This window comes from Petromyzon marinus, chromosome 10 (assembly GCF_048934315.1).
Source record: "Petromyzon marinus isolate PM22_M1 ecotype Great Lakes invasive population chromosome 10, UKy_Petmar_22M1.pri1.0, whole genome shotgun sequence".
NCBI lineage: Eukaryota > Metazoa > Chordata > Hyperoartia > Petromyzontiformes > Petromyzontidae > Petromyzon > Petromyzon marinus.
The window spans coordinates 11,568,387-11,583,135 of record NC_133676.1 but is presented as its reverse complement, the minus strand read 5'-3'; the positions used below and the strand labels follow the sequence as shown (position 1 = coordinate 11,583,135).

Sequence of the window (14,749 nt, the reverse complement as noted above, 5' to 3'; positions counted from 1 at the left end):
TGCAAATCTAAAGAAATAGTGGTTGTGGAGGCAGTGTAGCGGTTAGCACACTACACTTCAAACATGGTGATTTGAGTTACATTTCCAACCACGGTTAACATCAGTGGTGAGTGATATTTGAAACTTGTCCTGGGCATTCCTTCATCAACCTACAGTGACCAGTGAAGTATGGGACAATCAACCCCTGTAACTGACAACACATGCAGAGCGCTTCACCACTAATTGATCGACAAATGGGCCTTTAAGCTATGGAAATGAGACGGTGAAAAAATGTAACGCTACAACTAAAACTGTAACATAAAAGACATTTCTGAACTAAAATTGTCACCCCGAATTGTGACAGTTCATCAGTTTGCTGGGGGTGTGAGTCATTACATGCCTTATCTAATGTCATTGTTTCCATTCAACACTTTTAAAATATATGTAAGCGTTTTTGTATTAAAAAAAAACAACTTCAAATGTAAAATGAACCTGTATATTTGCCCAATGATGAGAACATTTTCCTGGAGGGATTTCGCCAGGAGGACAGTTTAGCTCATCTTCCCTTCTGTCCCCTTCGTACGTTGCTATCCTTTCCTGTGCCTTTTCTACCTTTATTCTCTTCCATATTCCCTTTTCCTTATGTCTCATGCTTTCCTTTTTCATGTTGTCTCAACTATCCTGCCTTGTTTTCTTTTCTGTCCTTTTCACCATTTCTCTGGGCTCTTACTGTATCCTCCTGGGTCTGGTCCCGATGACCACAATGATTATGAGATCTGAGGGCAATGGAAATATTTTCTCCTTAAAGGTTCTGCACACTAACGTGTTTTAAGCTCTTGCGCATTGCTTGGGCGTGCTTGCGCGTGTGTGCATGCCTTTGTTGACTGGAGTGTTTGTGTTCCACACGCAGGAAAGGGTTCCGAGGGAGGAGGAGAAGAGACGATGAGCGGACCGTGGTATGTGGTCCTCTCTGAACCCTTGGGTTACCTTGGCACACATAACCTTGGCGTTAATGTGAACATGGATATTCGTAGGTGTAAATAACAATATCTGTAGAAATAAGTGCCTTTCCTTAGTGTGTATAGCCCAATTAAACATTGTGTTTGTGGTGTTGGGGGATTTAATTTGGCTTGGTTATTTAAAATAGATCAATATTAGTGCAAACTACAGTTATCATTTTATTTTTAAAAAACATTAAAATAAAAATATTACTTAATAAGCTCATGAAAAACCTTAACGTAGCTTTCCTGCTTAGAACATCATGATTAAATGCTGTCGAGTGCAGAGTTGCAGCTACTGGTCTTCAAAGTGTGGTCGTCTGGGTTAAGCTGCATTTCTTCTATTAACCTTTTCCACGCGCTACTGCGGGGCACCTTCAGGATTTGAAGATGTTCTCTCAACACATTCCCAAACCGTGAAGAGAGACGACACTTTGATTACGAGCGGCTGTGAAGACTTACAATGTTAAAAAATCCACATATTTTGCCGTTCATTTTTTGTGCTCGGAACAGAAATGTCCGCAGCCGCCAGTGCCCCTTGTGCCCCCCGAGTCCCCGCGGCTCGAGTTGGCCGCGTCCGAGTTCCCCCCCCTGCCAGGGGCGTCGACCAGCGTCCGCGAGGACAGTGTCCCCACGCGGCACGAGAACCGCCTCGCCGACGTGGTGCGAGGGATCGGCAAGGTCAGCAGCGTCGTGATCACCATCTCTTGCACCCGCTGCCATGCGAGAACCATCTGTGTGGTCCATTCGTTCATTGCTTCCATCCATTGTTTGGCGGATTGGAGTCTCTGGCAGCCATTTACCGATTACACTTTCTCCAGTCGCTGAGTGTTTAGGGCTATTAATAATGTATAAAGCTACGGCTGTTGTTGCATAGAAATTAGAGTAGAATGATTTTTTTTGTCATTGACAGGAAAAGTTTATTAAAAAAGGCCGGTTTGGTGGAACCGTCGATCTCATTGCCCGATGATGACGTCATTTTCTGAGAGGGTTACCGCCAGGCGGATAGCTGGACTCTGCTGTTCTTCTCTGTCCTGTCCCTGTGCTGTCCCTCACCTCAAACTTTGCTTCCTTTTGCGTTCTGTGTCTCTGCGCTACGCTTTTACTCTTCCAAACCTGTCCTTTGCATCTGTCCCTCCTGTATTTACTGCTCTTGCCATTTTCCATCTCCTTTCCCCCGAGTCCTTGCTGTTCCGCTCTGGGACAGGTCCCGATGACCCCAAAGATTATGAGATCTGAGGGCAATATCAGCTCATGTGCCAAGGTCACTTGGACGAAAACCACTGTAGCATTAGTTATTTCTAATGAGAGCTAGCTTACTCAGTGCAAAGTTATTGAAAACTTACTATTAATGCTATTGTATATAACTTATTAATTTAAAAGCGTAACAGATAAACATAAAAATGTGGAGGACATCGGAAATCAGTGCTGCAAACACACTGTACTGTACTTCTATGCTCCCATCCAACCCACACTGATTAATGTGGTGAAGTATGGTTAAATAACCCCCACAACCTGCGTGGCATGGAGAGGCTCTCATCTTACAGTGGGTTGACACAAGGGCTGTACATATACATATTTATCACTTTAACCATGCCTTAATACCAATGGCATTTTAAATAAGGCCCAGCGGTTGTGTGTTCTCCGATTTATTGCAGGTCATGGTTTGAATCCAGCTGGCTGCCCTGGTTATTACCACAAGCATATTAACCGTTAAAGTACACGACTTCTGCTTCAGTGGACATTAAAGATCCTGTGACTTCATTCCAAAAAGATTAGGTCAATGTGTGCCAGGCTCATTGTCCAAATATGCAAAATTACTCAATTGGGATTACACACAGCAACATTGGGAAACATAGTGCCTTCGTAATGGCCTTGCGCTATAAAAATGGTGTAAATACCAAATGTGCTAAATAATGATTAAATACCTGGCTCCCATGAAATATCATGTATTTATTTTATATATGTGTGTTCACACAAACACTCATCCAAAAATAGATATTTATGGTGACAGTTGTAAGAGATTTGTGACCAATGTCACCGTGTTAGGTTGGTTTTCAAAAATATGGTTAGGAAAATAGTTGGCCAAGTTTTTGACAACTGCCCTTCACATAAAAATAAAGGTCTGTTGTACTGAAAGCTGGTATTTTTTTCCCTAGCTAATAATAAATTTCCTTGTGTTTTTATGTACCTATACATGTATATACCTGTTTTTATACAGTTAATTGTTGGAAAAGTACGTAAAATAGGTTTGTAAAAAGACTCGATATTTTTATAACGCAGGCCTCGCAAACTGGGAGTACAAATGGCAGCACGGCAGTGCCCCCGAGCGCATTGAACAAGAGCAAGCCCACACCTATGCCTCTGTCCAGCCCTGAGCCCACAAACCCTTGCCCCACACCTCAAGCCACTGTCAGCAGGTGAGCCACAACTTCACACCTCTCTCCCACTGTGCATGGTTTTAGCTTCCCCACTTCAAGCTCTGTTGTATAAAACAATATTCCAAATTTGATAAATTACTCGTACTTTACTTAATTGGGAAGCCACATCGCAACATGTCCCCCTACTGGCAGACTAATCTCCACCTGCTGGCGGTGCTGCATTCAACTGGACAACTGCCACCAGGGGTCGCCTCGAGATGTACTGCATGGGAGGCGTGGTATAAATATTAAGTGATGGTGATGAAACGTAGCAGTTAAATCACAGCAGTCCTCGTTTTCTTTAGTGGTTCATGTTTTTTCATTGTACTACACACTTGTCGATATATAAAGAAACGGATCAGTTGCTGGGATAATGTGAGCAATTGGACAGTGCTATCCCTGAGATGCTGAAGATCACAAACGTTGGAAACTGTCTCTCGTCGACATCAACCCTGAAACTATGAGGATGACAGATGGAGTGACTATAAGCACCTACCAAAGTGAGACAGAATTTTAGGATCCTCTGTGTGTACGGGCGCAGTACCACGGAGGCGGCTGGCACATGTACGGATGAACCGAGCGAAAGCCGTGCCCCAGCTCCCACTGTCACGCCTGGACCCGCTGAGGTCCATGCCACGGTGAGAACCTGCAACACCTCCTGCCTATCCAGTCTCGTGCTGTCGCATCATCTTGGCCAAGACCTCTCCTCTACTGTTAACTCTCAGTTATCTATTGGTGTACTATCTGGGTTGTGGATTACCTGTGCTTGTGAATAAATAAGACATTTATGCACAGACTGGCTTTATTATTATTATCTGCTGCTGCTCACTTGTTTATGGTCAGTAACTCGATCCCCATGTGACTGCAAACGTGTGAGCAAGCAATCCGATTTAAGGTGCAATAAAAATTACAGTGTCCCCACACCCCGTTTTACGTTAAAAAAAACCGAGGTATTCAAGAGTTGGCTATTTCCTGTTTTTTGTGCTCGTCTGTTATATAGTACAGCATGAAATAGTTAATGTGTCTTAGGAATAAATCATATTTAGACACTATAAATTAAAGTTGTTTAATTAACATGAGGAGTCATGAAACTTTTACTTATCAGGAAAGAAACGTAATTTTTCAACAGAAGCATGTGTTCAAGCTATAACCTAATGATTTGCGCAACTTCCAATTAACAACAGGAACCAAAGAAGCTGAGTTACGCACAGATCTGCCAGCGGCCCCCAATGCCTCCCACATGCCAGCCGGTGGCCAACGGCTCCGCAGTAGCTGGGACGGCCGGAGACATGGGCGATGCAGACAGGGACACGGCAGATGACTCTCGGGAGGCGGAGGTGGCCAGCAAGCCTGTCGAAGGGCCTCCGAGGGATCAGCGCAAGCAGTTCGGCATCTCCACACACGCGCATGCAGTCGCCCGAAAGCCACTTGGGGTTCAGAATGGCATGGCCAGGCCTCGGGTAGCAATGGTGGCCAAAGAAACACAATGACCACCGACTGCAGCTTGGCCAACCTGGAATTCGGGAACCGTGTGTCGGGCTGATGTTTTTGTTTTCTCTTGCTTTAAAAAATTCGTGAATATTTAATTTTTTCCTTTTTAATTTTTAAGATGGAATTGATCCATTTCGAATTTGCCAAAATCTTGAGCTACGGTCCTTGGCAATGGGAGAAAACACAAAGCGACTGAAAAAAATACAAGAGGTGTTGATAGGCGCGAAAGACGTTCTACATACATGCATAGTGAAGCCCTGTCATGTGCAACATGATATTTGGGATTTGGAGGCCGGATTCATGGACTTGAGTGCTGGAGAGACCACAACCCAGCCAGAGAGAACAGGAAACCAGGACTGACTGGAGAGAGGCTGGACTGCTGCTTCACTGTTGCAGGCATCACATGAAGGCAAATCAAGTGCACTAATTCCCTTCTACATAAAATCAGACGGGCACTGGCACAGCAGCAGTGAATGACTGATGTTGCACCGTCTCCGTATCCTCTCAGCGTTTTCGTTGTACATAGGACACTGGAATAAGCTTGAGCATTGACAGACTCAGAAGCAGAGTTAACATGATAGAAGTTGTGGTTTGATCGGTAAAATGCTAATGCTTGGTGTAAAATGCAAGGAAAAAGTTAGTGTTGAAAAAGGTAATATGAAATGACTTGTTTTAAAACTAGTAGCAAGTCCAGGGTATCTAAAAAAATCGGTTGTTTTGATTTATTGTGTGGTGGCTTTTGTTGTCCTTTGTTAAACTGCACTGCCTCAGGTTGCAGAGTAAAAAACGAGGCTGTTGCAAGACTTGTAAAGCAATTAACATTTACAACTGACAAACACGTGTACATATACTAATAGCCGGTATGTTTTTTTTGTTTGGGTAACCCTAACACTTAGATGTTGCTTGGAAATACATGATTTCTTTTGGGTGTTTAAAAAAGGGTCTTGATAATTGTTTTGTTTGTCATTCTGCTATGTTTATGCTTCTCGTATTGTGGAATGCTCATTTTTGGAGGTAATTATGTGGGATGTGTGTAATTGGCAGCAGTTATGTTGAATTAAAGGGGGGGTATTTTAATGTTTCTTTAACAATTCATTGTGGTGTTGTTCAAAGGAAGAAGCCACTGTTTTGTCAAAACAGTTCACCTACAGGAAGGTTATTTCTCAAGACTGCAAGCATGCTTTTTATTTTCAATAATGACTAAACGGCAAATATGGCAGATTTCAGCACCTCAATAGAAAGTGTCCACCTCTAATTTGGGGATGCTTTGGTCTACCACCACTTATACAGGAATCCCCCCACTATACATAAGGAGCAGCAGTTCCTGGGAAATGCAGCATTTCCTGGGAAATGCAGCTTAACTCTAAATTACTTCACGGAAACTAATTTCCCATTGCTTTGGCATTAAAATCAGAGTGGTATATCCTCTCTGACATTCCTGGGAGAGAAATGTGACTAAACGTCGTGAAGTGCATTATAAGTCGACATACATTTACATACATTTTCACTCAATACAAATCATTATTATATCAACTCCACCACGTCACATTTACAAGTCCAGCTATGTTTGCTATGTAATACTGTACATTACTTGGGTAGCGCATACCACGACATCGTGGAAAAGGGATTTCCCTCCACGTGCTATACTACACTTTCTTTTTTTTGAGAACACATGCAAAACGTTAAACTTCGAAGGCAATATGCTCCCGAAAATGCATCGGCAACGTATATATGCAAAGCAAATCATGACGCGGCAGCTTATTTCGGGGGAATCCTGTATCATCATGCGGCACTTGGAGTCGGTGTCCCTTCGGCATCTTTTACGGTTATTATGTTTGGTTGCTGTGAGTTCGCTTGTGACTAACAAGACCAACATTTAAATGACACACACCCTTGCACAGAGATCACATGCACAGTCGGCTGCGGGTAACTCGTGAGATCCAGCTTCAATCGACACAGTAACCACCACTTCTGACCCTCGTCACGTGGCTCTTTGTATCTCCGTGTCTTCAAGACGTCTCTCAAGCAGCTGAGGAGGTTGAGCAAAGCCTGCGTGCCATTGCTGTATGTTTTTAGTGAGCTTTTCTCATGAATCTACAGGAATTCCGCATCTCAAATTTGAGTGAAGTACATCCTTACAGTGCGAGTACCCACTCTACACGGTTTGCCAGCTAACACCACTGAATTACATCATACCACCTTCATGCTTGTTAGCCACACTGGTTTTTATTAATTTTAAAAATCTTATTTTCACAAAAGAATTCTGCTTCCCGAATTTTGGAGACTTGATGGATTTTTTTAATTAACCAATATTGGATGTGCTTAGGGGTGGTGGGGGGGTCGGAGGTGTGAACTATTACTATTTAAGGTGGAATTTCCGTGATTATAATTTGTTAAAATTAACAAGTGTAATTAATTAAATGTATACCAATAACATTGAAGAAATCAATGTAAATGTTTTGGCTGAAAAATAATTTCGTTCGAAGCATTATTTTGAATTATACTTAATTTTACATTTATTTATATATTGTTTTGTTGGTGGTTTCAAGTCCTTGCTATAAAGATGATTGGCAAATACATGCATACATATACAACACGGTTATACCTCGGAAAGGATTCGTTTCAATACGATTCGTAGTTTGCTTACAACCGTTAATTATGCGTCAACTCCTACAGCAGCAGAAACGAATAATAATAATGTCCGTACTTTATTACATGTTTATCTTAAAGTACGTTGGTGAATTAATGGCATGTCTAACCTTTATTGGTTCACCAGAATCAAACTACCACAGTAAACATCTCCGATTAGCACGGTTAGCTGCGTACCGTTCGATACAAGTTCTCCATACATACCCACGATTTGACATTGTTCCATATAAGCGTTCTACATACACCATTCTTTTCTTATCCTGCAAATGTGGTGCCACAGCACTGCACTCATGCATCTTGAATTGTGGCCAAGATATTAGATTCTGAGCGATTTAAAAAAATCCATTGTAGATGCTGCCCTGTGCTTTCTTTGAATCCGGGAATTGACTCGGACCCCCATTTTCATCACCAATGTTTGCTCGTGCCGTTCTTTAGCACAAGCGGCTCTCTTCGATAATTCTCTGTGGTACGGAGTTGGGAGATGTTTTCCCTCTGTCAGTAGAGGGCACTGCTGCTGCGCTTTAACACAGGAGTGAAACCCATTTTAATTGCATATTCGCCAGTATGACACATTAAGCATCGACCGATGGTTCCATACAGAGCTGTTGCTCTTGTGTGTGGGTGCATGCTCCATATTGGACAGTTCTCAATTATGTGTTTTTTTAAAGGCACGGCGGTTTCCTTGCAAAGGTAAACATGATTAGGATTCTCCAAAACTCGCCTCGCCAAAGGGTTTTGCCTCGACACTTTCCTGACCGAAACACCATGACAGAGATAGCCTGTTTAACTCCATTTTGCGCGATTAATTAATGAAATAGTGGAGTATTGACTATCATGTGTATGTCAGGTGATGAACACTTAGCCAATGTAATGTAATTGCACTGAAATGCATTTCTTTCTCCGATAGATCCTTGTTTTTTTACCTACCGTCACCAATTTCTGCAGCAGTCCCCACTGATCAATCTTTTAGACCAGGAATTCGATGAGCTTTGAAGCTCTTTTACCACAGATGTCCAGTATGGGCGGGTCAGTATAATAACGTCAGCGGCTTGTCGCAGACGGTGCTTCCACATTGAGGTCAATCACTGCAACGATGTTGGTGTGTGGCTGAGAGCTGGACGTGGTGACTTCACCGTGTTCTGCCAAGGCGGGAACTTTGCGTATACGTTCATGTCGTGGAGGCGTGGATATACAGTCGTATACGGCTACGCGTTTAGGGCAAATTGCTGTGAGCGTTTTTAAATGTGCTGTTGAACATAAATTAGTGATAACAAAATATATTTACACCGTATCTATAAATACGTAATCCCAATTTTAGCTGTGGTATACATAGCGACGTTTGGGGCCCTGTAGAATATATAGGCGTTTTGATTGCGTTAAGGCAGTGCAGTGATATTTTTTTAATCTGTTGTGCATTTGTTTTATCTGCCAGAATGGCAATGGAGTTGTACATTTTACAATGATTGTAATGAGTGGGTGGGTGGGGGGAAGATGGGAATGTTCGGGAGGTCGGGTGTGGGTTATTTTTTGTCTTTTCCGGTTAAATTCCTTTTTTTTTGCGCCAATTGTTGGATGACGCCAATGAAACATCAGGTTGATATTGTTTTGTTCAGAGCCGATGAACGGATAAGCATTGTTTGCAAACAAAGACTTGAATATGTACAGTATAGATATATTTACACAGTGATCGTTTTTGTTTCCCTGCCTTAACTTTTGTACGTCGTGTACCCGCACACAAAGCCATCGACAGGGCAGTGTCACCTCTGCATGTACACAAACGAGATGCGGCTCGGAGGCCTGGAGAAGAATGGATGTATTGTCTGCATAATTTCCGCTATAGCAGCCCTTTTTACCACTAATTACGAGCCAAATTGAGAAATCAATTTTACAAGGGCGATATCTTTGGGTGTGTAACGATGCATCAATTCATAACATGAAATTATTCTAATCCTTATCTGTACAGATATCAAATTACGAGTGTCCGTATCGATTATTTAACGATTTGTGACTTGCATACAGAGGCCATTACGTAGCCGAATAGTAACGCGTTTGCCACTTGTTGCTGAGGTTTGTGGTTGGAATTGAGCAGACCGCCCTAATTATTATTGCAGATATGTTTTTTTCTGCTTCAACAGTGGACGTTAAACTTATCGTAATGTAATTAGAAACGCATAGGGAATTGTGTGCTGCAAATGGCTCGGGTAGGATGATACGTGGCAACCATCGCCCGAGACTGGCAAACTTGTCCACTTGCACGGCGCTACCCAGTTGCCTTGCGCCACACTTTGGCATTTGCCACTGGGGGGGAGGGAGGCGGCGCTCTGCATACGTTTCAGTTTAGATTGTCGGCGCTTTCAGTTGCCGAGGCATTTTAAGCGCCATATAAATGCGAAGATCATGGTTATTAATGTTACGCCGAGGGCCATACCTGTACAATCAAGTGAAACATGAGCATACATAAGATTTTTAAATTGACAAAGCGATTCCCTGAATTGAATCACGACGCCAAATCGTGACAATTGAATCTGGGAGATGAATCGTTACACGCCTATGCGCTTTCTAAAGGAGACACGTGTACTCCTTGCAATCACGTGGTTCTCGGCTTATAAAACAAGGAACCTATTGCAAGGTGCTTAATACGATCCCATTCTGACATTAATATCTTATTGCAGAACCTTTGTGACTGCTCCTCGTGTGTGTCATGGAGACGGGGTCATGGGGGTGTGATTAAGGGCCAGCCAATCAGACGCGAGTGTTCAGTCGGAGTATATAAACCAATGACGGGCATATTCTTTGGGTCTTTCGGTAAAGTCACGTAGATAGGTTCAAAGAAATTTACAAAAAACTACGACGTTTCGATCACAACATCGTGATTACGATCACAACATCGTGATTACGATCACAACATCGTGATTACGATCGTTTGTGTTGTGATCGAAACGTAGTTTTTTTTGTTATTTTCTTTGAACCTATCTCCGTGACTAGACCCAAAGAATATGAATTCCTGCAGTCACGAAAGCTTTAAGTCAAGATTCAGTGATGGGCAGTGGCGAATCTTATGTTTTTTTTTGGTCCCGGTGTGCGTTTGGTTTGTTTACAAAACTCGCGAGGATCCGGGCAGAACCCGCGTCTGGGTTGGTTTTGCACTTCCCTTCATTCGTCCTTACGTGTTCCTCTCGCGAGCGACGTGTGGTAGCGATGCGCACATATATACACACACTGTAATATCACGCCTGGTCAGTGTAACTTCATGCATGACGCTATAAAGGTGTGGCCGTGTGTGGTGTTGAGGGAGGCGGAATGCACGTTGAATGCACGGAATCTGAGCGCGTTGAGATGGATAAGGGTGGCCTCCGTCTTGGAGGACTAGGAATTCATCTTTATGTATGTTGGTAACCTATTCATGATCTTGATTTGCTTAGAAAGAGTCAACAAGCACCACGCACGACTGCTGATCGGAAAGGTCCCCTTTCCGTCTTGAAGTGTTTTATCACTGCAATCAAATCGTTTTCTCCAGCATTGCTGGTTTCGTCCCGCACCTACATTTATCCTGCAAATAGAATTAGCCAAGCAGGGACCATCCTGAAATTTGGTCTTTGAAATATCGATGATTCGGGTTGACGATTGTTCGGCAAATTTGATTAGATTTTGCAGATCTGAAAATGTTATTTAAAAATGTGTGCCCCAATCTTCATGAAGATAAATTAAAATCTGTCGTGCAAAATATTCCGGGTATTACACAAACAGTTATATACACAAAAAGGATTTGAGCCCTACACAAATATGTTCTTGAATTGAAATGCAGTGGTCATAGACGCCAGGCCATTCAAGTGTCTGCCTGCGGAAACGTGGTTTCAAGAATCACAGGGTGCTGTATTCAGGTTGGAGTATAACATGAGAATGAGCCGCTCGAATCCGTGCATTCCTCACACCTCTTCCTATAATTACTTCACGCAATTTTCATTGGAAAACCGATTCTGTGTACTATTTAACATAGCAAAGCACGCTCATAGCCACGGCCAACTTTCGTCTCAATGTAGACCTTTTAGCCTGCAATTGTATACGTTACTGTGGTATTCACGTTGTGGGTCGCCAAGTATTTTGGCGTTGTCGCGCACGTACGTGTTGTGAACCCTGAATACCTTTCAACATGGCTCTTCTGTGCAGGAGGTGTACGTCCATCATTAGTTTAATTATTGGTAAACAATCAATCGGGTTGCAGCGATATGGTGATATTAAAATGTGTTGTACGAGACAAGATCCGCGATAATAGTACTTTTTTTCGAAATACTGTCCTTATGGTTACTCATTGTTTCTTAAATACACATTTTCTTTGTTAAAAAAATCTGGTATAATTTAAGTTTTCAGTAGTAATTAAAGTGAAATAAATGCTATTACACATTAAATGGGAGATTTGCAAATGTTTTCTGGAGGAATTGGCAATTTGTCGATTTATCAACGTCATTTTACAACGATCCGTGGGAGATTATTATTATTTTACAATAATTGGAATACTTGGGCAGGCCTATGTCGAGTGGACATCAATATTTAAAGTACATCTAAGCACAACAAATGAACTTAAGATGTGAGATACAATCACAAATATACAATTTACATTATTTTGTAATAACTGCCATCATGAAGTGTAATATCGCACCTTATTGTATTTGTGAAAAAGGGGGTATCGTGGCAACTCTGGAAATACTTTTATGTTAGCATAGAGGTCATAATGTACTAATCTCTTGCACAGAATGGCACCGGCTTGATCCGCAGTAATTCCAAGAATAATTGTGTATATAATCGCGCTGGATGTTTGCATAAAGAACTTCTCACTTACGTATTTGGTTTTCTAATGAAAAATGTATCAACAAAATGGTGTTCGTTTTGATTCAGATTCGGCTGCGCATTTGTGGAGAATGCTTATCGTGCCTGTACAATGTGTAAATAGCAACAACAACAAAAACAATAAATAGACAACTAGAGACAAGAGTGTGGCATTTGTTTTTATTTCCTCTTGATTTCTTTTTTTTACAGTTTCATGAGCTCTCCGTTATGTGTTCATGTTATATACGGCGTGTTTTTTCCGCCGGACGTTTTGCTGCATATGCTGGTAGCTTTTTAAAACCGGAAAACACATTGGGGAGCTATACAGCACAACCGCCTGATACGCACATACGCATCAGTTTGGCGAGGACTGCACCACAAGTTGGTAGCAAATATATTTTCAGAAAATGTCCCTTGGTATCTATGTATTTAGTATAGGAAACATAAGTAAATTTCCACTCGGGTTGTAGCCATCCGATTCTAGGTGTCTGTCCCCTTCTGGTTTGTCCAGGTTGGGACAATGCATTAATCCACGTGTTAATTACGTTGAAAGCCTACCTACCCACGGTCGTGAAATTCCCCCACCCACTGGTGCTGGCCCCAGTGAAGTGGGAAGCCCACGCTAGCATGCACAGGAGATATCAGCATGTAAAGTTAATAATACACTCATTCATAACCCCTGATTTTTTACTAGTCGATTTTTATAAGTTAACTAGCTTCACTACCCAGCTTCGCCCGAGACTTGGATTCACCATGCCCGGCCGCCTTTGTCTCCCCAGTGGCGATGTTCACACCACACCAGTTACTCGTTTGAGGCTGAGTCGACCTAGGGGAGGCCCAGGACCGGTTGAAATAATCGTCAGCGGTGATGGCCGTGAGCGGGAATCGAACTGGGGTCGCCGGGTTCGTAGCGCAGCGCGCGAACCACTAGACTACAATGCGTTACTCTTACACATGCGCGGGTCACATAACAGATTTGACGTCACAGCTCACTTGCCGTGCAAAAAATAAATGCATTATTGAGCTCCCCCCCAAAAAAAGTATTTCTTAAATCATTTTTGCATGGTGTACAGTCTGGAAAGTACCCACATGGCAAATTTCAAGTTTGTTGCATGTCGGGAAGTACGCTAAACATTTTGAACAGACACATAATCACAACTTTACCTTTTCTATATATGGAGATGTTTGCTTTCATGTTTAATTTAGATCTAACATCTCGGTCCAATATTATTGTTATAATCGTGTATTTAAGGAGAGTGGTAGCCATACACGGTAATGTGATGGTGTGCGGGCCCCTTAATTATATTTAACAATCACAGCCTGGACAGAAATGGTGTGATTGTGTGAAATTCCGTATTGTTGTTGTTGACAACACTGCCACGTTTGGTATACATGATAATGCGCGGAGGAAACGCAACGTGTTAATTGTCATTTTGTCATTAAATTAGATGTAGCTATCACTGCATTGCTGGTTTCCCTTGTGCAACAATTACATACATTAAATGAAGGGGAAATTGGATAACACTCCTCTCTGCTTGAGCTATGAATTGTGGTTTATCAATAGCGTGGTTGGCTATGTACGGTGTTAAAGAAGTTAAACATTTGTTCTGGGTTTTTTAAAGTATTTCACCCTTATGCTTTGGGTTTTTCGGTAAAGTCACGTAGAAATGTTCTAAAAAAGTAACAAACTACGATGTTTCACCCTTAATTGTATCATGTCATCAATTCAAACGTTGTGTGTTGTCAAGTAGTGTATTGGCTGTGTCATTTAATCAAATTAATAGCAAAACATGTCATTGTCTACACTGCCAACTACGAGGCCAATCACCTAAAGTAATGTGCATTGGCTGTTTTGTAAACATGTAAATCTGACCCATACTTTCAAACCTACTTTTTGTACTGCTCCACGCAGCCACTTTAGTACCTCTGTATAATGCTCCTCGAAGGGCAATAAACTCTTCTGCTATTTGTACAACCGAATGAATGTACATCTTCGACAGGTGGTGCAATAATTGTCACGAGTTGTGTGGCAGGATCATCGATCATCGTAATTGGAAGGAGATAACGGACGAAGCGTTTTTTTCAACACGGCACGGCCATCTGTGCCTGTCCGCTGTGAGTAGCCCACACGCATTCACGCTGACAACGGCTGAAAATAGTTCGGTCTGCGGAAGTGGAGCCTTTATTTAAATGTGTGATTTGGAATCTCGTGAAGGGTCGGCTCAACCCATCTAATGTCAGTAAGATGATTACTGACTGGTGAAATGTTGCTTTGGTGAGAAAGTGGTTTTCGTATTAAGGGCACACTTGACTCCAGTCCTAAGAATGTGGAATTTTCACTGTCCTAGAAATGCCGTTGGGAAGTTGAAAATAATGTATGCTTGATAG

The 14,749-nt window shown here is 42.2% G+C and overlaps 1 protein-coding gene across 13 annotated transcripts in view; it reads left to right on the top strand.

Moving 5' to 3' along the window:
- LOC116940899 (la-related protein 4-like) overlaps positions 1-12,524 on the top strand; it is a 33,846-nt gene extending 21,322 nt beyond the window's left edge. For 12 of the 13 annotated variants that reach the window (XM_076066162.1, XM_076066161.1, XM_076066166.1 and 9 more), the window contains 5 exons: positions 890-935; positions 1,491-1,658; positions 3,261-3,397; positions 3,915-4,035; positions 4,582-12,524. In XM_076066162.1, the coding sequence (XP_075922277.1) occupies positions 890-935; positions 1,491-1,658; positions 3,261-3,397; positions 3,915-4,035; positions 4,582-4,887 (778 nt within the window). In that variant the 3' untranslated portion in view covers positions 4,888-12,524. The remainder of the gene's footprint in view (positions 1-889; positions 936-1,490; positions 1,659-3,260; positions 3,398-3,914; positions 4,036-4,581) is intronic. The other variant, XM_032951244.2, reaches the window with a different exon arrangement.
- Positions 12,525-14,749: the final 2,225 nt, after the last annotated feature.